The sequence below is a fragment of the Ochotona princeps genome, chromosome 14 (genome assembly GCF_030435755.1).
Source record: "Ochotona princeps isolate mOchPri1 chromosome 14, mOchPri1.hap1, whole genome shotgun sequence".
Lineage (NCBI taxonomy): Eukaryota > Metazoa > Chordata > Mammalia > Lagomorpha > Ochotonidae > Ochotona > Ochotona princeps.
Window position 1 is genome coordinate 18692538 of NC_080845.1, and position 23909 is coordinate 18716446.

At 41.2% G+C, this 23909-nt stretch overlaps 1 protein-coding gene across 4 annotated transcripts in view; it reads left to right on the plus strand.

Moving 5' to 3' along the window:
- Positions 1-23909, plus strand: part of ECPAS (Ecm29 proteasome adaptor and scaffold) — a 107105-nt gene that overhangs the window by 78467 nt on the left and 4729 nt on the right. For all 4 annotated transcript variants that reach the window (XM_058672865.1, XM_058672866.1, XM_058672864.1 and 1 more), the window contains 21 exons: positions 101-246; positions 649-703; positions 2047-2161; positions 2811-2879; positions 4193-4310; positions 4579-4750; positions 6041-6116; positions 8315-8420; positions 9084-9131; positions 9982-10103; positions 11643-11793; positions 12810-12875; positions 14550-14639; positions 16526-16592; positions 17380-17471; positions 17950-18016; positions 18215-18406; positions 19205-19413; positions 20158-20201; positions 20295-20487; positions 21914-22052. In XM_058672865.1, the coding sequence (XP_058528848.1) occupies positions 101-246; positions 649-703; positions 2047-2161; positions 2811-2879; positions 4193-4310; positions 4579-4750; positions 6041-6116; positions 8315-8420; positions 9084-9131; positions 9982-10103; positions 11643-11793; positions 12810-12875; positions 14550-14639; positions 16526-16592; positions 17380-17471; positions 17950-18016; positions 18215-18406; positions 19205-19413; positions 20158-20201; positions 20295-20487; positions 21914-22052 (2337 nt within the window). The remainder of the gene's footprint in view (positions 1-100; positions 247-648; positions 704-2046; positions 2162-2810; positions 2880-4192; positions 4311-4578; positions 4751-6040; positions 6117-8314; positions 8421-9083; positions 9132-9981; positions 10104-11642; positions 11794-12809; positions 12876-14549; positions 14640-16525; positions 16593-17379; positions 17472-17949; positions 18017-18214; positions 18407-19204; positions 19414-20157; positions 20202-20294; positions 20488-21913; positions 22053-23909) is intronic.

Below are 23909 nucleotides of genomic sequence, written 5' to 3' on the forward strand. Positions count from 1 at the left end.
GGGACTGTTGTTTTGAATAATTGTTGATTTAAATTCACTTTTTAAGGAAACTTTATTGACTTATTTTAATTGCCCATTATTTTTCTTTGCTCTTTCCCAGGAGTCAAAGTGAATGATGTGGTGCCATGGGTGTTGGATATGATCTTAAACAAACATATCATCAGCCCCAACCCACATGTGAGGCAAGCAGCCTGCATCTGGCTCCTTTCTCTTGTGAGGAAGCTGAGTTCCCATAAAGAAGTGAAGGTAAGCCAGGCTGTCTCTGTGGATAACTGTTGGAAGTTGTAATGTTTATAAACAAAAAGTTGTGTGTGAGGGGAGACTGTGAACCCATGCAGAGTGTGAAATGGGCTGCATATTGCGAGATGAAGGCTGATGCACTGGTGTGTGTTGTCGAGAAGATGACTTTAAACTTGAAAGTCCTAAGTAAAGAAGATGGAGTGACTCAGATTAAGGCAAGATCAGATTGCCTGTTTTATACTGCCCGAGGTGGTGCAGCTTGGAGTAGTTTTGCACCTGTGAAAGTGGACGCACGATGGTGACTGATTTGGGTCGGAAGACTTGTGTACTTGGAGCGTGAGAGTCATCTTCTCCCAAAGGGAAAGAGCTTCAGTGTTCCAGTGTCTTTGTTTTTTCTTCCTCTTTCAGTCTCATCTTAAAGAGATTCAGAGTGCATTTGTTTCAGTTCTCTCAGAAAATGATGGTAAGTTGTTGGTAAATACCTGATTTCTGAACTTGTATTTTAAATGTTGAGAAGTCTAGAGTATTGAAAATAACACTTTTGAACCTTGTGAATAAGACAAAATTACCTGTAATTACTAAGAATGAGTATTCTGTTACTGGCTTGAAAACAGTTTTTCTGGTTAGAGGAGGAAATGTCAGTTCTTCTTTGTAAATTAGAACATGTTCATTCATTAGCTTTGCATTTAAAAAATAGAATGGAGCTGCCCTTTTTAACATTAGCACCTCTACTAAAGTAAGAGGTTTTTTGTTTATTTGTTTTGGCCGAACTTTTTCTCTGGTTAAACGCTAGGATGAAATATGTATTATCCACTTTTCCTAAAAATTTATTTTTTTATTTGAAAGCACAGAGAGAGGGGTGGGAGAGAGATGGTGAGAGGCTTCCATCCACTGATTCAATCTCCAAATGGTTGTAACAGCCAGGGCTAGGCCAGGCTAAAGGTTGGAGCCAGGAGTGTCTTCTGAGTCTCCCATTGGGAACAGGAGCCCAAATACTTACTTCCTTTCCAAGTGAATTAGTAGGATGCTGGATCAGAAGTGGAGTAGTTGGGACTTCTAGCAGCATCCCATGTGGGATGCTGGAGCTGCAGACAGTGGCTTAACTTCCTCTACCACACCATTGGTCCCATTAGTCATTGAAATACTAGCTTTGTGGGATAGGCATTTGGCCCAGTGGTTAAGATATGCTTGGAATACCCACTACCCTTTTGAGTTCCTGGACTCTAGGGCCCTTTCTCTGCTTTGGTTTCCTGCGTCTGGCTGATGTGGGTAGTGGGAGGCAGAGGTGATGGCGCAAGAACTTGAATTCCTGCCACCCATGTAGGAGACCTAACAGCTCCAGGCCTCTGTCTTTGGCCTGGTCCAGCTATAAGTGTTGCAAGCATTTGAAGAGTGAGCCTGTGTTTGGAAGATCTGTCTTTGTCTCTTTCTCTTTCAGAATAAATAAAAATTAGTAGCTTTGTTTTACAACTTGATGTAATTACATGGTGTTATGTTGGTTTTTCAGTTTGAGAAAAATTGGATGTGGATACATTGAGCAAAGTGTATGTGTAGCGACATTGTAGTGCTGTCTGAGTTCAGGAAATTGACCCATTATATATGTAATTCTCATTTAATAAAGAGACTCATATGCTACCATCTCCGCCACTAAGATGGTTTAGTATGTTTTTAGCAAAATAGATTGATCCTATTTTTATATCTTAGATATAGTTTTGGATTAAAATTAACACAGTGTTTGAAAAAGTTTGATTTGATAGCTAGTAGATAATTTTTTCCAAAAGTGACATAATTTTGTCTCTTTTATAGAACTTAGCCAAGATGTTGCTTCAAAAGGCCTAGGATTGGTTTATGAGTTAGGAAATGAACAAGATCAGCAGGAATTGGTGTCTACACTTGTAGAGACACTTATGACTGGCAAAAGGTATGATCTTGAAAATTCCGAATTTGAGCACATATGGCAAATACATGTACATACTAAGAATATGTTATGTAAGAGTAGATTCAACTCTGTTTCTTATTTATTAAGAGGTTTTAAATTGCAAGTACCTTGACTCTCATGCTGTGGATAGCAGCTTAATTGTTCTTGAGTATACTCGTTGCTTCAAAAAACATGCCAGTAGGTCAAGCTTTAAAAATGAATGTGGCCTCAGGACAATTAAAGTGTTGGATTAAGAAAAGACATAATTACCTGTGGCTAAATGAAAACTAAGATGTGAAATAGCCATAATCTGTGAAATGCATCATTCATAATCTGATCTGTGAAATGTATAAGGAGTTATTTTGTAATTGTTTGCTGCATTATGTTGCCGCCTTTGGAAAAGGATAGTTTTGGTGGCCCCATTTGATCTGGTGTAACTTGATATGAGATGTCTTTCTTTCATCCCTATTAATTTGTTCTAGACTCCATTTTGTAAAAATCCTTGCCTCATGAAAAGGAATAATAAATTGGCTTATATCTTGCATATAGTAAACACTTGATGAGGAGTTAGGAGTTTACAGATGAAATGTATCCATGAGGTGAGAATGACATGAAAGGACTGGGACTGAATTAAGTTCTTGTTTTGGTTTAGAGCTAAACATGAAGTTTCTGGAGAGACCGTAGTATTTCAAGGGGGATCCCTTGGTAAAACACCAGATGGGTAAGTGTGTCAAAACCATTATTTATACTGGTTATGTTTCAATATAATTTTTTAGTTTGGTCATTAGAGCAAAGATGAAGTTGATTTTCCACCGTATTAGGAAATGTCCTGTGATGGTGGATGAAGAAAGCTTGTATGGAAAATACCTTGTGGCTTAGATTAGGTTTCCTGGGAAATAGACTCTGATAGTGGAGGTGCGTTTGTTCAGAGTTGATCAGGAATGCCTGCGCATCACCCTGGGACAGAAAGGGGAAACATGAGGCTAGTAGCTGAAGAGGGGGCTGAACTTCTGTCATCATTTCCTCGGATACTCACCTCCCTGTCCTTGGCTCTGATAGGATTGTCCATCAAAGCTGTTCAGAACTGTCCTGCTTTGAGGCATGGAATTTGGGACTTAATGTCCTACTCATGAAACCTTCAAACTCCCCTCCCCCCAGTGACTAGTGCTGGTCCTGGGCTGCTTCATGGCAGGCCATGACCTTGGGCGACCTTGAACTCTGAGGCAGCTGTGGGAGACTGGGCTGCCACTTGGCAGCTCCCAGGCAGCTGAGTCCTCAGAGGGCACCGGACCACTCAGTCCAGTGCTTTTTTTGGTGAATATAGCTCATAATCTCAAAGTCCCTCTGTTCAGCATTTCAAGCATACTTGTTGAGCTTTACGACTTTTACTTTATTGCCTTGTGTTGTACCATTGCTCTTCCTCCAAGAGTCATCAGGTGCAGCTGCGCAGCTGCTCTGCCCTCCTGGGAGGCTGGCAGGGTTGTTGGTGCATTTTTTCCTGTTCTGTCCTTGATGTTTTCTCACAGTCACTGTTTTCATATTGAAAGTTGTTTTCATTCTGTATGTACGCTTCTTGCTGACTCCTTTTGAATTCTTGAAACCATTAGTTTTAATAAAATGGTAAGATATTTGAGAAAGCATTATTTGGTCATAGGAAAATTAGCAGAATGAAAGTGTTTAGTGCAAGGATTAGAATGATCCAACTTGGAAAAGACTCAGGAGAGAAAAATGTTGTCTTAAGATGACACATAAGATTAGGAGAAACATGTGTGCACACTATAATGAAGAATGACTGAGTTCTTTCCTGGGTGATGAGGGCTCCACCTCCCTGGGCATTGCAGGTGCATTGTTACGCAGCAGCAGTGTAGAGGGGCTTAGGAATGTTGGTCATTGAATTGGGTGACCTTTTGTAAATAGAACTTTCTGTCTCCATTGTGATAACCCAATACTAGAAATTGAGTGACAGTGTAATTTTCAAATATCCGAGTAATTTAAAAATGATCCTGTAATTGCATATTTCTTTTTGTTTCCAAGCCAGGGCCTTTCTACTTACAAGGAGCTTTGTTCTCTTGCAAGTGATCTAAGTCAGCCAGATCTTGTGTATAAATTTATGAATTTAGCCAACCATCATGCAATGTGGAACTCTAGGAAGGTAAGTTGCTCTCACTGGAAGCATTTTATTTTTGACTTTTCTCCCAAATCAAATATGCCACATGGGCAGGTAGTGGCAGTTGGTATGCAGCATGTTTTGTGAATCTGTGGTTCAGTACAGAGTGAAGCCACCTCACAGGAAAGCTTGGATAGCAATAAATCAGGCTCCATTTAGGGGCATGTTTGGGAGGGAGAGTTGTGAGCATTGTACATTTCATACTTACTGCTATAGATGTGCTGAGCAGTTAATTCCATCTTCTTCTCTCCAGGGTGCTGCCTTTGGTTTTAATGTAATTGCTACCAGAGCTGGAGAACAGCTGGCTCCTTTTCTGCCACAGTTAGTCCCTCGTCTTTATCGCTATCAGTTTGATCCCAATCTTGGCATTCGGCAGGCCATGACAAGTATTTGGAATGCGTTGGTCACTGACAAATCCACGGCAAGTATCTCTTCATTAGGAAATATGGGATAGCTTGTCTAAGATTGCACATAAAGATTTAAACCCAAGTGTTAGTTTTCTCTTGACTTTGACTACTTATTTAAACAAACATACTTTGATCCTTTGCTTTCTTCTTTCAAGATATCAGACATTCTCAAAGCAATGTTTATTGAAATCTCAGGAATGAAGGCAGCGTAAATGTATACTGGGTGGATGGTTAAGGGAGTGTTTACACAGATGAAAACTGCAATGGTAGGGACTTACGGAGCATAGGACAGCAGTCATGATCTGCCTAAGGAGTGCACTTAGTTGGAGAGACAGTGCGTATTTTTTCTCTCTTGGTTTTCAGTCATCTGGCTAGCCATCATATTCTGCCCTACTGTTAGTTATCTCTAGGCTTTCATTTTGCCTTCTCGGTGTTCTCTGCATCAGTTCTAGGGCTTGTTGGTGACGTCATTACTGTGATAGTTCCCAGCCCTGTCTTCAGCCTTGGATGTCACTTGTGCTGCAGGCTTTATCTAACTTTCTGTTTGCCATCTTTACTTGTATGCTGTTTCAAGATAGCATGAACCTCCATGTCCATAAGAGGATCAACTAAAACAGCCTTCTTTCTGTTCTCACTGTTCCCTTATTTACTCAAGTCAATAAATTTGGTGTCATTCTTGGTTTTTGTCTGGCCATCCCTCACCTGTCTGAATCCAGTAGCAAAGTCTGTGCTTTCCACAACACTCCTTGAATTCACTCTCTTCTTCCTCTCAATGCTTCCTGAAGAACAGATCACTGCCATTCTTCTCTTCTTGTTGTCTCCCTTCCTGTAATTGTCTGCTTCTCTCCGGTTTGGTGGAGCAGCACAGTTGCTTAAGGTCCATGTGATATACACTAAGAGAGTGCTGTGGGAACACAGAGGAGTCTCCCCAGTAAGGTGAGGTCTAATCTGAGACATGTGGGAGTTAGCCTGACAGGGAGGACGTGGAAAGGTGAAGTAGGTAGAGGTGTCATGTGTGCCAGTGTTGGGGAGTGAGACAGACTTTTTGGAACTGGTTGAACCTTAGTACATCCTTTATGTGGTCCTCGGTGATTGGCCTTTATTCATATGCACTGAGGAAAATAAGCCAACCAAGTCTACTTTAGAATGATTCCTCGTTCAGCTAATAGAAATAAACCAAGTGGGAAGAGCTTTGTGGACCACAATGTCTAGAAAAATACTTAATGCTGTTACATACAGTGTGGTTGAGAGGTGAATAATTTGATTGTTCTTGGATTTAAGTGTTTTCTATTTTGTTTTATCAGGTAGATAAATATTTGAAGGAAATTCTTCAAGATTTAGTTAAGAACCTTACCAGCAATATGTGGCGAGTTCGAGAATCCAGGTACCTCTTTAAAAATACAAGACCGGTCCAATACGTTGTTTTGTTTTTGTGTTTACTTTCAAACTTCTAAGTTTAATATTTGGAGTCAAATGGAATCTATTAAGCCTACTGTAAAACATCTTTCTAGCTAGATTAGATAGTTATGTTTCTGTGGCCAGTGATTTTCCTTAATTGTCTTAGTCCATATAAAGATACTTGAACAATTGATTGGAAGTGACAAAAGTTAAGTTCATTTGGTGCAAAAAATCTGAAATCCATGTACATAGTCTTCAGAGACTCGATGGTAAATGTGTATTGCGGGAAAAGCCAGTGCTGGTGTCGTGGCTCAGGACATTAGAGCTGCTGCCTGAGGTAACAGCATTCCAAGAGATTGCCAGCTGCAGACCAGTTGCCTACTTGCCTCTTTTTTTTTTTTTAATTAATTACATTGCATTATGTGACACAGTTTCATAGACTTTGGCATTCTCCCCACCCCTCCCCAGACCCTCCCCCCCCGGTGGATTCCTCCACCTTGTTGCAGTATTACAGTTCAAATTCAGTCAAGATTCTTTATTTGCAATTATATACCAAGCATAGAATTCAGCATCTTATTGTCCAGATAAATTTAACGGTTTCTTGGGGAGACCATCTCTGGTCTGAAGGTGGAGCTGGCGGAATATCATCCCGATCAATTAAAAGCCCCAATATAACATCAACAACAATTTACAACATTATGGGATTAATTGACATGGTATTGAGTAACCAGTATGTTAAAAAATGCAAGTTCTTAACCACATCCTGTGATTACTTCATTGACATTTCAGTTTTAGTTTATATGCAGCCAGCTTCTATACACCTTAAAATGGCTATAGGGTACTATTCAGCTGTGTTGCGTCTATTTTCGTTTTAGTTTTTAGCAGTTTATAGTGTTGAAGCATAATTTTGCTGAACTTGGCATATTTTAGGATAGTCTAAACTGGCTTATAACTATGAACAAGGCATATGTCGCCTTCTTGCTTCTTAAAGTCCCTGTGAAGGGGTCTAGGAAAGCAACGGAGGATGGCCTGAAGGCCTGATCCCCTGCCATTGTGTGGGAAACATGATGTGACCTGGCCTGAACTGGCCCAGGCTGTTGTCAGTGTTTGGGGAATGAACCAATGGATGGCAGATCTCTCTTTCTGTGTCTCCTTCTCTTCTTTTATAACCTTGTCTTTTAAATAAATAAGTAATATATATATTTTTTCTTTTTAAAGATTTATTTTTATTGGAAAGGCAGGTTTACAAAGAGGAGAGACAGAGTGGAAGATCTTCCTCTTGCTTAATCACTCCCCAAGTGGGCAAAATGGCTGAGCTGATCCTGAACTTATCCGAAGCCAGGAACCAGAAGCATCTTCCGGATCTGTCACATGGGTGCAGGGTCCCAAGGCTTTGGGCCAATCTCTACTGCTTTTCCAGGCCACAAGCAGGGAGCTGGATGGGAAGTGGAGCAGATGGGATACAAACTGGAGCCCATATGAGATCCCAGCACTTGCAAGGGGAGGATTTAGCCACTGAGCTGTCGCACCATGCCCAATAAACAATCTTAATAGCAACAGTCACAAAACTATGCCTTGCCTATCTCTGACTAGACAGGTATTTGGGGAGGGATCCTATGAATTGGAGATAATTATCTCTGCCTTTCAAGTGAAATGAAAATAATTTTTAAAGTTTGAAAAAATGAAATTTTTTTTGGCTTCAGAATTTTTCTGGTGATTTAGTTTTGCATGAATGTTTTGAAATATTTTTGTGTAGATACAAGATTAAAGAAGTTGAAGGCTATTCGTTAAATTGGTAGAGAGCAGCATTGATTTCAGTACTGTCATGGTTTTATATTATACCTTTTATTGTGTATATATATATCTATAAATAATTCATTCAGTGCCTACTATGTGCTAGGCAGTGTTCTATGCCCTGGGGACTCATGGTGAGTAGAAAATGATGTGTTAATGGGATTCTGTTATAGTTCAGGAAAACAAGCAGCTGAGTGTTGCTAAGTGTTGTGTACATAGACACACCCCAACGTAGTATCTGAGACACTGCCGAGAGAGGACAGTCCTGGCTGTCTTGGGGGAGGGAATTAGGACCAGAACCACAGACAGATTATATTTTTTTATTATGAATGTTTTATAGTAAGGTACTGCGTGTTTGCTGAACACATATTTGAAACAATTTATTTTCAGCTGTTTAGCTTTGAATGATTTACTGAGAGGAAGACCCTTAGATGACATCATTGATAAACTTCCAGAAATTTGGGAAACACTTTTTCGAGTGCAAGATGATATCAAGGTACTATGAAAAAACATCTGTATTACTTTTTAGGGTAGGCTAACCTGGAACTGTTAAAACATATATTTGGAAGTTCCATATTGAGATAATTTTAGGAGATTGTAGTTTCCCTCCATAATTTCAACTTGATACTCTGAAATTACAGAGTTGACCTGAGAGAAAAAGCAGGTCTAGTTTGGCTTGTTCGCTAGAGGTCTTGTGATGTAGCTGGGTTAGGGACAGATAGCAGCTTTGGGCTAACTTGTAATATCCCACGTGCATTAGTTTCATTAGTAACATGGCCAGTTCCTCTGAAATTTGTCTGGACAGCTCAGATTTTTGGCTTTTTTTTTATCTCACTGTTGAAACAAAGAACTTCAGTTTTTATCTTTATTTTTGCTGTATTGAGAAATTAAGTCTTTCAGAATCCTCATAGTTTTTAAAATATAATATTACTAAGCTCTTAGGTTTAGAAGTCAATTTTTAAGGAAAAAATTAAAAATTAGTATTTCATTGTAATGTGTCACATGGTGGGCAGAAAGTCTTAAGAAATGTGGTTTTCTTTTGTACACTTTAAAAGTTTTTTTTTTTACTAACTTGTGTAGGATCTGAGGTGGTTAACTGCATTGTGGTATAAATTGTAATGAAGTCTAACTTGTGTGATACCAAACTTTTCTTTTTCAGGAGTCTGTTCGAAAAGCCGCAGAGTTAGCTCTGAAAACCCTGAGCAAGGTAAGAATTCCCATTTTGCGTTGTGATGGGGTGAGCTAGGGTTCTATATGACCGTGAAAGTGTGGTGGTGGTGTTGTTTTTAATGAGGTCATGTTAATTGCTGTGTAACTATCTGTGTTGTAGTCATTGCTGTTAGAGTACCTGAAAAGGCAGGTGTTATTTCGTGAGGAATACTGTTATCTAGAAAAAAGAATACCTCTTAGTCTGTACTTGGCAGCTTCTGTGGGCTTCTGATTAATGTGTAGCCTTAACATTCAACCGAAAGAACTCATTGCTCATTAGGTCAAACATCATCTCTTTTCTCTTACTTGTCTGTGTTTATGTACAAATTTACCTTTTGTATTTCAAGGCTAACAGATGTTTTGAGCTCAGTTTTGTGATGCTGTTTATCAAAGGCTTTGCATGGCACTTGCCGTAGGTTGCCTTAGGTTGTGTTCTTAGTAAGTAACAAAGTGAAGTTTTAGATCCAGGTGCCTGTTGTCCCGCATTGATGTGCTTGACCACTGTATGGTGCTGCCTCCCCAAACAATTGATGTTGAGGTTGCCATTGATACTTTCAGCCAACTGTACTCTTTCATCCTTTCATTTACATCTTTTTATTTTATCAACTTTTTGTTTTGTTCCATTTACAAATTTAAAAAGTCAAAGCTTAGAGGGTGAAACACATCAGTACCTTTTCTGCTTAGTTACCGATGGACCGATCTCATTCCTCTGTCTACCTCCTTGGGAGAATGGAAATAGATTCAGTTATTTGTCTTCTGTGGAGATACAAAGAAAAAATCTTTGTCAGATGAATGCTGTATTGGTCGATAGCTCATCCTCACTTGGGTCTGTGTTATTTGCATGTTAGGTTTGTGTAAAAATGTGTGACCCTGCCAAGGGAGCAGCTGGCCAGAGAACCATTGCTGTCCTTCTGCCTTGCCTTCTGGACAAAGGAATGATGAGTCCTGTGACGGAAGTGCGAGCCCTCAGGTGCGTGCAGTGCAAGCACTGTGTGGAATTTGCTTTATTCCTTCCCAACAGTAGAAATATTCCCTTTGAATGTTAGATTCCTGAAAATAGAAATAAGTTAAGATGACCCAGGCATTTTGAAAGGCTGTGATTTGAAGTAACGTTCTAATGGAGCCTTGCTTTCAGCTGGCGTTTTTAGTTGTGTTACTTTGTGCTCTGCAGTTTCATCCCAGGAAGCGCCGCTTCCTTTAACATCCCAGATCCTCGGGGACTTATTTGTTCCCTACAACACTTAACCATACAGTATTGCTTTTGTGGTGCCTTAGTAATCTGTTCATCTATTTAGTGATTCTCAGAGGTTCCTAAGTCCATGAACAAAGAAAATCAGTGGAAACATCACAGTACTCAAAGTCAACCCCAACTACCCCTTGATCATGCTAAGATAAAAAGGCATCATGCTAATTATTCTACATTCTACACATATATATGTACATACTGAATTGTGTGTGTGTGTGTATGCACTGATTGTGTGAAAGTACACCTGATAAATATGTACAATTACAAACTTTTTGTTTTTTAAGAAGTCTGGTAAGTTGGGGTGGTTTTTGGTGCAGCAGCAAGAATCCACACAGGATGGTGCCTGTTTTCCATATAGAGTGTTGAGCTGAAGTTCTGGCTCCACTTCTAATCCTGTTTCCTGCTTTTGTGCACCCAGTCAGGCAGCAATGGTGGCTGAAGTTCTTGGGTTCCTGCCGCCCAGGTAGGAGACCTAGGTTGAGTTTTGGATCCTGGCTTGGTTCTGGTGCAGATCTATTTTTGTTGGCATTTGGAGAGTACATCAATAGACGAAAAAAATCTCTGTCCCTGTCTCTGTGCCTCTCAAGTAAAATGAAAATAGAAATTTCTAGAAGGCAATGTTCATTCTGATATGATGAACTAAGATACATGTTATAACCTGAGCTTGCTTTAGTCTACAAACCTGCAGAGCAGACAGAAGAACTGGTTAAAGGATGAAATTGGAATGCCATTTATGACAAACAAAGATAAGAGGAGGGATGGGACTGTTTGGAAATTCCAGGAAAACAGTAAATCGCTGTTTATGGATAGACTCTGCCTCCTGACTGAAAAAACTTCTGAAAAAGAATCAAAAGAAATTTGGATATTGAATAATATAAAATCAGTATTTTCAACTATGAAATTGGCAGTATGATAATGACAGAATCTTTGTTGGAGATACATCAGATAAGCTTCCATATACAGTTGCAAGGGAGAAATATGCCTGGATGAATAGAAGAGATGTAAATGAAACAGATTTGGCCAGCTCTTGCTAATTGTTGCACTGAGTGGAGAATATATGGAATTTCATTTGGGTTTTTTCTCTTATTTTGAATGTTTGTGAAAATTTCTGCAATTGGTTCAAATAGGAACCAATTTGGCTAGGCTCTGTAACCAACTGTTCCTGTCCGAGTGCAGCAAGCTGCCAACACGCTCATGAGTACATTTGTAAGAATTGTTAGCTTGTTTAAAGGACTCATGGGGTTGTGTTTTATGTGTCTTTAGCATTAACACTCTTGTGAAGATCAGCAAAAGCGCAGGAGCCATGTTAAAACCTCACGCACCAAAACTCATCCCCGCTCTACTTGAGTCCTTAAGTGTGTTGGAACCACAGGTTCTTAATTACTTGAGTCTTCGGGCTACAGACCAAGAAAAGGTGAGTTGAAGACACAAGGATGTTGGTCAAGTATTGGTAGATAAGAGCCCTGTAAGGTACCAGCATTCATGTGGATAATCTTCCCAGGGTCCATGGATTTGTGACTTAAGTCACACTTTCCCACTCCCACACCGCCACTCTGGAGGCCTCCTGGGGAGGAGAACTGTTCCATGGATCAGATGAAAACTGATCCCTCTAGCCAAAAACCATGATAATACGTAGCAACTTTTTTGTGTGTGATGTATTTAGGGCTCAGTGTACACCTTCAGAATCCTGTGGACCGTCTCACCAACTCTCCCTGCCCTAAAAGTGAAGGGTTTGTGCCTCAGCTTTGGCATAACTCAGAGCTGTACTGCTTTTGAGATAACACTCTCATTTTTTAGTCTCTGATGCATAGTTTTTTAAAGGAGACGTACTTGTTGAGCAAAATGGCAGTGATGCAGAAGGGTAGCCGGTCTACACTTAGAGCCTGGGTCTCACAGGATGTTTGCTAACTGTTGAGAATTAGGAAATATAAATTCTGGCCCAAACTTTGAGCCCTGGACAAAGTCACTATGTATGCCTTACGTTCTTCATTTCCTTATGTTGGTATTGTACGTCTTCCAGCATAGTTATTTCACAGGAATGCACTGTAGATGCAAAGTCTTCTAATAAAATCATAGAAAGAAATGCTTAAACGGTTCACTGTTTGAAATAATTTTTAGAAATCATAGTTAAAGCTATAGTTGGTTCCTGCATTCAGTAGCTGGAAAACTTGACTCAAGTAGGCTGGGTCACCTGCTCAGAGTCAGACTGTGGTAATTTCCAACTATTGCCTGGATATCTCGCCCTCGGTATGCTAGATTGTTGAATGTGGGTCACAAGAAACTAGAAGTACTTATTTTGGACTTCGTTTCACCTACAGATTATTTTTTAGAAGTTCTTTATTATGGAGGTGAAGTCGTTTTATATAAGGGTGCTTGTAGCTTAATCCTAATTAACTAAATTTCTTGAGTGATGGAATTTGTGTGTTTCAGGCTGCAATGGATAGTGCCCGACTCAGTGCTGCCAAATCCTCTCCCATGATGGAGACAATCAACATGGTGAGTGTCTAAGGAAAAAGCTCGTTGTTTTGCTTACTTTAGACTGTAATTCTTCCATGCTTGCATTGTGTTGAATGGATAGAGATTTAAGGGTGTATCATTTAGCTGTTGTGACCACAGTTCCAGCTGAAGGTTAAGCCCTTTTTCTTGTTCTGTGCTTCTAAATGAAGTAAAGAGTTTTTCAAGTACTAGAATTGATTAGTCTAAAAATGTGTTGCAAGGGAAAACAGTATGTTACAACATATTAAAAGAAATCTCTATAGATTGTAACTACCCTCATAATTATTATTAACTGGACAAGAGAAATGTTTTTGTGTCGCTTGGATTGTTGCAAGAATATTAAGTTTAAAGAAATAAGTAACAGTGAACATGGTTGAGTAAACACAGAGGTGTATTAATTAATAATAGACTATAGTGCACTGTGTTTTCAAACTTACAAGAACAAATTTTAGGGATATGCTCTCTGGAGATTCACTTACTGGGGCATGGTTTCATGGGATAGCTTTTCCTTGTCCCTCCTCCCCAAGTCAGTTTAGTTCTTCTATACCAAATATGGATAGATAGAGAAGGTAGGTACAGAGAGATCTTTTATTCTTGGGTATATTTTTTTCTTTATCATTTTATATTTAAAAATTTTCAATTTTATTTGAAAGGCACAATTGGGGATGGGGAATAGTTTGATCTGCAGTCTACTGGTTCAGTCCCTAAATGCCTGCAACTTCTAGGGCGAGGCAGGCTGAAGTTAGGAGCTAAGGCCTCAGGCTGGGCAGCAGGTTCCCAGTCCTTTAAGCTCTCACCGCCTGCCTTCTGGGGTGCTCATTAGCAGAAAGCTGGGATTAGAAATAGAGCCAGGATTCGGGCCCTGGCACTCTGATGGGTGTAAGCATCACAAGTGGCGTCTTTTTCAGCGTAACACCACTTGTTTTAAAAATAAAGATTTGTTTTTTATGGGAAAGTAGATTTTACGGAGGGAAGGGAGAGGGAAAAATCTTCCATCTGTTGTTTCACTCCACAAGTGGCTTCAACAGCCAGAGCTGAGCCCCAGTGCAAAGCCAGGAGCCAGGTGCTTCTTCCGGGTCTCCCACGTGGGTGCAGGGTCCCAGGGCTTTGGCCTGTCCTTGACTGCTTTCCCAGGCCACAAACAAGCAGCTGGAAAGAAAGTGCAGCAGCCGGGATACAAACTGGAGCCTAAATGGAATCTCAGCACATGTAAGGCAAAGGCTTAGCCACTAAGCCGTTATTCCAGGCCCTTTTTGTTAAGATTGTATTTATGTATCTGAAGAACAGGCAGAGTACTAGATGTGAGGAAGAAGGAAAGGGAGAGGGAGGCTATTTAACAGGAGCTAGCTGGATCAGGTAGAGCAGCCGTGACTTGAACCAGAGGTCAGAAATGGGCTGCTGGGATTCCAAAGGGTCAGCTTAACTCACTGAGCCACAACACCAGCCTCTCTGTTGTGTGTTTGATGTTGAGCCATGCTGAATGATTTGCTCATAGTTGAACAGTAGTTTTAATCTTGATCTCAGAGCAAAATTAAGCCTGAAAGTTTTTTTTTTTTAAATTTCATCTCCTATCAAACGGATACATATTTGATATAGGATGTTCTTAATAGAAGAATGTGCTGGTGACTTAATAATTTGCTAAGGTCTGTCTTTATCTTTTTTCTTTTCCCAAAGTGCCTGCAATATCTAGATGTGTCAGTGCTGGGAGAGCTAGTTCCTAGATTGTGTGAACTAATCAGAAGTGGTGTAGGTCTTGGAACTAAGGTAAGTAATTGTATTTTTCAAAACAGAAAATGTGCATCTTCATGAGTTTTGACCACAAAAGTATAATAGTTGTTAGGTTTGAAAGTTATAATTTGAAAAAAATAAAACTTAGTGTTATTTATCAAGGATTTTGGTTCTGTGGCTGTACAAATAAAGCATGTAAGTGATTGGGGACCCAGCTTTTTGCTGTTTTAGGGGAGTTGTTTGGTCGTGGTTGTTTGTTTTCTGGTTGCCAGGTGCACTCCCTTGGTGTGTTGTCAGTTGACAGAGATGCTCGGCAGTCTCTCGGTTAATGGGTAGCTTAAGTCATAAAGGAATCATCCCTATTTTAGGATTTTAGCATTTATAAACTAGCAGAAGAATAAAAAATAAATCTTGATTTTACCATGCAGAAATCACTTTACATTCTAGCAAGCTTCCCCTCTGTGTGTTTTCTGTGCATGTATCGTCTGCAGTGTTCTCTCTGGTAGGTGTATGAGACTCTCAGAAGGGTATAACCACAGGCGTTTTATTTTAAAATGTATTTATTTGAAAGGCCAAGTTACAGAGAGGAAGAGACAGAGAGAAATACATCTTCCATCTATTGATTTACTGCCCAGATGGCCCCAATGGGTAGAACTGGGCTGGTCTCAAATCAGGATCCAGGAGCTTTTCCTGGGTCTTCCATGTGGTGCAGGGACCCAAGCACCTCGGTTGTTTTCTGCTGCTTTTGCAGTCACATTAGCAGGAAGTGATCAAAAGTGGAGCAGTCCATTGTCAAACTGGCACCCGTATGGGATGCCACACTGTAGAAAGTGGCTTTATCCGCTGTGCCACTTCCCTGGCCCCAACTTCATGCATTTAATCCTTCAAAGGACACATGATTGTTTTTCAAGTTATCCTTGTGTTAAAGCAAAATATGGCGTGAATATCTGTGAAGCCTTTGGCTGCCGTTTGCTTTGCACAAAGATAGACAAGATAACTTTTTGTGTACTTGACCTCTGAGAAGATCGTATCAATTCTTATTTTCAGAGTCTGAAATAACACATCTTTCTGGTGGTCTTAAAAAAATTTTTTTTAAATTTTCTTCAAGATTTATGCATTTAGAAGAATTACAGAGAAAGTGGGAGAGATAGAGGTATCTTTTATCTGCTGGTTCACTTCCCAAAAGACTACAGTTGCTGGGACTGGGCCAAACTGAAGCTAGAAGTTTAGAACTTGGAGGAGTCTAGAACTCCATCCAGGACTCGCACTGGGTTGCAGAGACCCAAGCACTCATACCGTCTTTTACTACTTTTCCATTATCAGGGAACTGATTGGAAGCAGAGTAGCCAAGACTTAAATGAACACCCATATGGGATGCCAACCATGCAGGTGGTAGTTTAACGTACTGCACCACAATGTCCATTTCTGGTTTGAAATGAGCTATCCATTTCTTTTTTTTTTTTGAAGATTTTATTTTAAATTTGTTTTTATTGGAAAGTCAGACATGCAGATTGGAGGAGACACAGTCTGTTTGTTGATTTACTCCCCAAACAGCCTCAACAGCCAGATCTGAGCCAATCTGAAGCCAGGAGCCTGGAGCCTATTCTGCATCTCCCACGTGGGTGCAGGCTCCCAAAGCTTTGGGCCGTCCTCAACAGCTTTTCCAGTCCACAAGCAGGGAGCTGGATGGGAAGCGAGGCTGCTGGGATCAGAACCAGCGCCCACGTGGGATCTTGGTGCGTGCAGGGCGAGGACTTTAGGTTATCATACTGGGCCCGAGTGGTCCATTTCTTAGATTGAATATTAGAGGGACAGTTTGCTTCAATGTATTTCATTTCTTTAAATTTTTGGTGCCTAAAACAAATGGTTTGGTAGAACATTGTGATGGTCACATTTAAATACTCACTTTTATAACCCTGTAGGGAGGCTGTGCCAGTGTCATTGTGTCATTAACTACTCAGTGTCCCCAAGACCTAACACCTTACTCAGGTAGGTGAGTTTGTCAAGTGATGTCGAGTGACATTAAGTAAGGCCAAGTCTTGTGGGAGACTGTTTAAAGGAAAAATAATTGTCATTGGGAAATGCCTGTGAAGCTATTGCTCATTCCATCTCTTTGCAGGAGGTACAGAGTTTAGCAGGTTCTGTTTTATAAATGAATGTTATTCTTTAGTGACATAAGGAGATACCATATCTCCAGTTCTGTAGACTGTTCAACATTGCAGCTAATTGTGTTCATATAGAAGTTTTTAAAAATTATTTGAGAGAAGTGACAGAAACTAAGTTGTCACCTGTTAGTTCATACTCCAGGCCTAATCCTGGAGCCTGGAACTCAGGCATTCTCTTCTTCTTGGGAGGCAGGAGCCCAATACTTGCTTTATGGTTGCTGCCACTGAAACTCTGTGTTAGTAGGAAGCCGGAGTTAGGAGCTGGAGTTGGAAATTGAATCCAGGCACTCAGGTGTGGGATGTAGGTGTTGTCACTGCTAGGCTGAGTGAGTGCTTCCTATAGTCAATTTTATGTGACCTCTTTTTTTTTTTTCAGTTTAGATGGACTCCTATAACTAATGAACTTATCTGGCTCTCATTTTTGAACTTTTGGTGCAGAATTTTAGAATTCTTAACATGTCAAGTGCAAGGAGCCAAATGATAGAATATGCCATGACTAAGAAATACTAGGAATAAATCAGTTAGTAGTTCCAGGTTTTTGTTTTGGTCTTAAAAACAGTATGGAACATTTGATCAGCCAAGTGTCAGAGATTTTCCTTTATTTCTGATAGGTAAACTTATGAGTGCTTTGCTTAGTAGCCTGACAGATCGGAACAGTGTAATTCAAAAGTCCTGTGCGTTTGCCATGGGCCATTTGGTTCGGGTGAGTTGAATTTCTTATTTATTCTTACTATAAAACTATTTTTTTCTTTAAGGGGGAAATGCCACCATGAACTAGTATTTGTGAAGTGGATGTTTCTTGCTGATGGCAACATTTCCAAAAAAATGTATTTATTTGAAAGACATAATGAAATATACAGGTAGTAAGAAATCTTTAGTTCATTGGTTTACTCCGTAGATGCTTGTAAACATCCAGGTTTAGGTCAGTCTAAAACCAAGAGCTGGGAACCCGATTTAGATCTCATGTCTAGGTGGCAGGCTTCCAAATATTTGAACCAGTATTTGCTTCCCACCACAGTGCACTTCACTGGGAAGGTGGAATTGGATTTGGAATAATTACCAAGGCGTTTCAATAGGAGATGCAAGTGTTCCAAACAGTGTCTTATCTGCTGTGCCATGTCTGCCCCAGCATGCCTTGGAATTATGAAGAAATGACTGGGAGTTTTTGTTTTCCTGTTCAGACCTCACGGGATAGCAGCACCGAGAAGCTCTTGCAGAAGCTCAATGCCTGGTACATGGAGAAAGAAGGTATCTCCCTTTTCCTCCATTATGTTTTCTTAAATATAGATGTTAACTGAAAAACCATACAGATTTGGTCATGACTGTGTGATCTTGCTCAATTAGCTTGAGACATTTCTAAATTAGTTTTACCTGTCTCCTCGCTTTGCTGTGATACTCTCTGAGCGATAGTATCATAAAAATTTTGCCTCCTTTTCTGCTCCTCAGAGCCCTTATACAAGACTTCTTGTGCTCTGACCATTCATGCGATTGGGCGATACAGCCCCGACGTGCTGAAGAACCACGCCAAGGAAGTTCTGCCCTTGGCGTTCCTCGGCATGCATGAAATCGCTGATGAGGAGAAGGCTGAAAAAGAAGAATGTGACTTATGGACTGAAGTGTGGCAGGAGAATGTGCCGGGTAAGTGAGCAGTGAGTGACGTCACAGCTGCTTCCTGGGAGCCGGGGCTGGGTGTTCAGCATTCTTGATTCATAAACTCCTCCTAACAACATTCAGCCTGTTTAATTTTAAGCACATAGAAATTACAGAGTTCTCTAGATTGGCCCTCAGAACCCTTCTCATTTGCTCAGTGCTGTCCACATGAGAGAATAACAGTGCAGCCTAAACTCTGTAGAACTTTACCTATTGTTGGGAGTGAAATCGTGATTTTTTGTTGTTGTCTTGGAACAAAATTTTAATTTGTAAATTTTTTGTTTCCTTATTTTTATAAATTTGAAAGAAAAGTATATTCCGTTTGCTCAATTAGTCTCCAGGAATCAGGAGCCTGGAACTCAGGCCAGGTCTCTCATGTGAGTGTCAGGGACCCAAGTGCCCTGCCTTCCGGGTCAGGTGCAGGGAGCAAGCTGGATTGCAGGTGGAGGAGGCAAGGCTTGAACCAGCATACCCTAGTGTGGGACGTGGCACCTGCAGTGCTGGCCAAGTGTCTGCGCAGAGTACCATTTCAGAGTAGTGTTTCTCAGATGTTGTTTTTTCTTGATGCATGTTAGGTGATGACCGTTTATACAAGACTGCTCTGCAAATGCATCCAAGTTGATGAAGTCCTAAAGTTACAGCACCGGTCACCATCTTTCCCTTGGAGAGGGTGGCATACTTTAACTGCGCAGGATCGTCGTTTTAGACTCATGGTAGCTGACTTTCATTCAGACTTAGAAAAGAAAATTCAAAAACGTTACCTTAACTTTGCTTTTTATAACCTAGGTTCCTTTGGTGGCATCCGGCTGTACCTGCAGGAGTTGATTACCATTACCCAGAAGGCTTTACAGTCCCAGTCCTGGAAAATGAAAGCCCAGGGTGCAATTGCCATGGCATCAATTGCAAAACAAACCAGCTCCCTAGTCCCTCCGTATCTAGGAATGATCCTGAGTGCACTGCTGCAAGGCCTGGCGGGAAGAACCTGGGCCGGGAAGGTAAAAGAGCCGTTTGTGCCTCGCTGAATTGCAGGCTTCCTAAAAGGCTTAATACAGAACCTTGTTTTTTTAATATATAAATGGATGTTTTTTTTCTGATTATCTGTGGTATTTCGTCTCAAAATGTAACCTACAAGTCCTCAGCTGATGCACAATCATGATGGAGATTGATAGATTTGACATATCCAGCCTCCCTATTGCTTTTTAAAGTAAGGAGTTACCATTTTGCAATTGCTGGCATGATTAGGTCAGCATTGAGCATATGTGAAAATGAGTAGCAAGCCAAGCTTATTCTACACATAGGCCCTGAAAGTTAACGCGAGCCCGTTTTTCTGCCGGGATTGTAGTAAGTTTCTTACAGTGACAGGGCACATGAGATTGTGACTGTCCAAGTGGTGGGCAGTGATGCAGTGCTGTGAAGATGGTACTTCTGATCAGAAGTCAGACTTAAATCTTACTCTGGGGTGTGGTTGGTCCTTGTGCCTGTGTGACATTGGTCACATGTCACATGTGTTTTCTTGGTCTTTATTGGAGGTCTTCAACTCATGGGAAAGGGGAATCAAAAGGGCAGTGTGCATTGCCATGAACTTTTTTGAAAACCCTTCATATAAACTCAGCGGGTTTACCTGTGACAGTGAAGTACATTGAAGAGAACCCTTGTGAATTTTGTTATTGCCATTTTTAAATACGCCGTTAAGTGGAGTGACCCTGGAGAGAATGGTATAACATTCTTTTTTTCCTTAGGAAGAACTGCTGAAAGCCATTGCCTGTGTGGTGACAGCGTGCAGGTAACTGTTCTGCCCTTGAAAGTGGCAGTTCTTAAACCGAGCCTGAACGCGATGCCTTCATTAATAGTTTGTTATTTTTTGTGTATCCTGCAGTGCAGAGCTAGAGAAGTCTGTGCCCAATCAACCCAGCACGAATGACATTCTTCAGGCTGTTCTGAAGGAGTGTGGCAAGGAGAACCTCAAGTACAAGATGGTTGCAATCAGCTGTGCGGGTGATGTCTTGAAGGCCACCAAAGAGGACAGATTCCAGGAGTTTTCTGATATTGTCATACCTCTCATAAAGAAGGTAGTAACCACTTGTATTCTTGTGGGTCTGGCTTATACCGAAAAAAAAAAAAAAATATATATATATATATATATATATATATATATATGAAAGATTTTTCTGTGTCATGAGTGCCAGTATTATTAGGACTAGTTTAGCTGCAAATGGCAAAAAAAAAAAAAAAAATCCTGGGAATTTTGTGTGTCCGAGTAGATAGTTGGGAGACTCACAGAATCTTATTGTGTGCAAGAGCCCAACACTTGGGCTTGCCTAGGTGCATGAGCAAAGAGTTAGCTCATAAGTAGAGGAACCGGGGTTTGAATTGGCATCCATGTGGGAAGCCCATGCCACAGGTAATAGCTTTATGTGCTAAGCCACGGCACCATCCCCAACATTATTATTTGAGTTGGATTATTATGAGTTCCTTCCATTCACAGGCAGGGAGCTTGATGGAGTGTAGAGCAGCTAGAGCACGAACCAGCACCCACATGGGATCCTGGCACACACAAGGCAGGGACTTAAACCACTAGGCTATTGTGCCAGGCCCTTTTTCAGTATTTTTAAATGAGAGATTTACTTACTTGAAAGGCAGGGTTATACAGAGAAAGAGAGAGAACTGTAATCTGCTGGTCACTCCTTCTATGACCACAGTAACCTAAGAGCCAGAGCTAGGAGAGGCTGAAGCCAGGAGCCTGAGGCTTCTTCCAGGTCTCCCCCATAGGTGTAGGTTCCCAAGCACTGGGGCCACCTTCTACTGCTTTTCCAGGTGCATTACCAGGGAGCTGAACCGTAGGTGAAGCAGACTGTTTTCCAGCAGCACCCATATGGGATGCTAGGGTTGTAGGCAGCAGTTTAACCTGCTATGCCATGCTGGCCCCATTGTCTCAATTTGTTTACAAATTTCTTTAAGATAGTTATCCTAAATTAGATATAATATCCTGTTGTAAATAGACTTATGGTAGAACATTTAGCATCTAATTCTTCAAAGTTTATATATATATATATATATATATTTATATATATAATATATATATAATATATATATATATATTTGTTTGTTTGAAACAAAGACGGAAGGGAGATTATCCCTTTGCTGGTTCACTGCCTTAATAACTTTAGCAGCCAGGAGCCGGGCCAAGCCAGTGCTGGAGCCCAGAGCTGAGGCTGTGCTGTGTGTGTGGTGGAGACCCAAGTACTTGATCTGTTACTTGCTGCCTCCTGGGGGTGTATCAGTAGGAAGTTGGATTTGGGAGCGGAGCTGGGACAGCCCTGGGCGCTCTGAGGTGGCATGTGGGTATCCCAGCAGCCTGTGAACTACTGCATCAAATGCCTGTGCCTAGCACTTAACTCTGCCACCCTTGGTACCCTGGTTGCTTTCATAGTATAGCGTATTTAATGTCTTTGAGGAGGAAAACTGATTGAATTTTTATTTCTTTGATAATTCTAGAACTCAATGGAAAGCACTGGGGTCCGGACAAGTAAAAATGAAGATGACAATGACAGAGAAAGGGAACTCCAGCTGGAGTCTCTCCTGGGTGCCTTTGAGAGTCTGGGCAAAGCCTGGCCCCGAAACGTGGAGACCCAACGTAAGGCCCTGCGCCTATGCTGTGGAAGGCTGTAACCAGAGGTTACTTCATGAGAGCAAAGGTTTTTCTGTATGACAAGCCAAGTTAGTGTTTCTTAGAATTTGATTGACAGATGTTCACTGTGAACTCTACTCCTACTTCAGCCAGAGATCTAATACATTATTATATGACTTTGTGGGGGCTATTGTAAGAAAGATTTTATAAACTGGCTTAAGCAAAAATTGGTTTTCTCATAATTTTGGAAGGTAGAAGTTTGGGATTGTGGTGTGTGTAGGGCTGGCTGCTTCTGTGGCCTCAGTCCGTGCCTTGTTCGTGGCCTTTCCCTGTGTTGTCATGTCCTATAAGGACACTAGGCATAGACTGCTGGAAAGGCCCCATGTTCTTTTTTTTTTTTTTTTTTAAAGATTTATTTATTTTATTACAAAGTCAGATATACAGAGAGGAGGAGAGACAGAGAGGAAGATCCTCTCTCCGATGTTTCACTCCCCAAGTGAGCTGCAACTGCTGGTGCGCGCCGATCCGAAGCTGGGAACCTGGAACCTCTTCCGGGTCTCCCACGCCGGGTGCAGGGTCCCAAATCCTTGGGCCGTCCTCTCCTGCTTTCCCAGGCCACAAGCAGGGAGCTGGATGGGGAGTGGAGCTGCCGGGATCAGAACCAGCGCCCATATGGGATCCCGGGGCGTTCAAGGCGAGGACTTTAGCCACTAGGCCACGCCGCCGGGCCCAAGGCCCCATGTTCTAACCACAGTGTGAGGTTCTGGGCTCAGGGTTTCAGCACAGGAGTTGTAGGGGACCGAGTTCAGCCCCTGACAACTATCATGCATTTTATGCAGATGTCTGGGAAAGTTGTATTACTTTTTTAAAAAGATTTTTTTTTTTATTGCAAAATCAGATATACAGAGAGGAGGAGAGACAGAAAGCAAGATGTTTCATCTGATGATTCACTCCTCAAGTGGCTGCAGTGGCCAGAGCTGCGCTGATCCGAAGCCAGGAGCCAGGAGTCTCTTCTAGGTCTCCCACATGGTGCAGGTGATCCCATATGGCATCACGGCGTGTTCAAGGCGAAGACTTCAGCTGCTAAGCTACTGCACCAGGCCTAAAGACACAGTATTCTTTGTGACCCTGAATCTGTTCTGCAGATCTTCAGAACCTACTGGTGGGGGGTCTCTTCAGCTCAGAATTGTTGCCCCTCCTACCAGAATTCAGGGGCCAAGAAAGTGTGCTTCCCTGAGAAAAACTATGACTTCTTGAGAGATTTTTTTCGTAGTTGGGCATCTGTTTCCAAAGGCTTAGATAAACTGCAGTAAGCCCTTGCTGTTGGGTGAGGCTGTAGTTTGATGGAGGCCTTAAACTGGGGTTGTTGCTGCTTCTAAGTCGGCCCTGTGTTGGTGGCCACAGTGCATCCCATTAAACCTCTCAGTGTTCCTGAGGAGGATGAAAGCATCATTGATTATTTGTTGTCAAATATATCTGAGATTAGACTCAGGGTTTTCTTTGAGCCTATCACTCTTTGTGAACTTAATTACAGATTGCAGTGGAAGTCCAATTAAAGACATGGAAGTTGCTCCTTATTTGTCAGTTATTAAGTGACAGGGCCTTTCATTTGAGAATTTATTGTTACCAATCAATTTTTCATGTGTAACATATCATCTACAGTTTCTGCTTTAGAAATAGAGAAAAACATGAGCCCTACTAAAATTCTATAGGATTTAAAAGAAAATTTCTTTGTTGATTCTTGTATTCTGATCCTGTCAGTTAGCATAATGCTAATTATGTAGTTGTTACAGCAGTTGCAGTTGGCTTAGCAGTCGGTGTGAACGGTCTGCTGCCCGACCAGTGTGTGCGTGGCTCCACGCC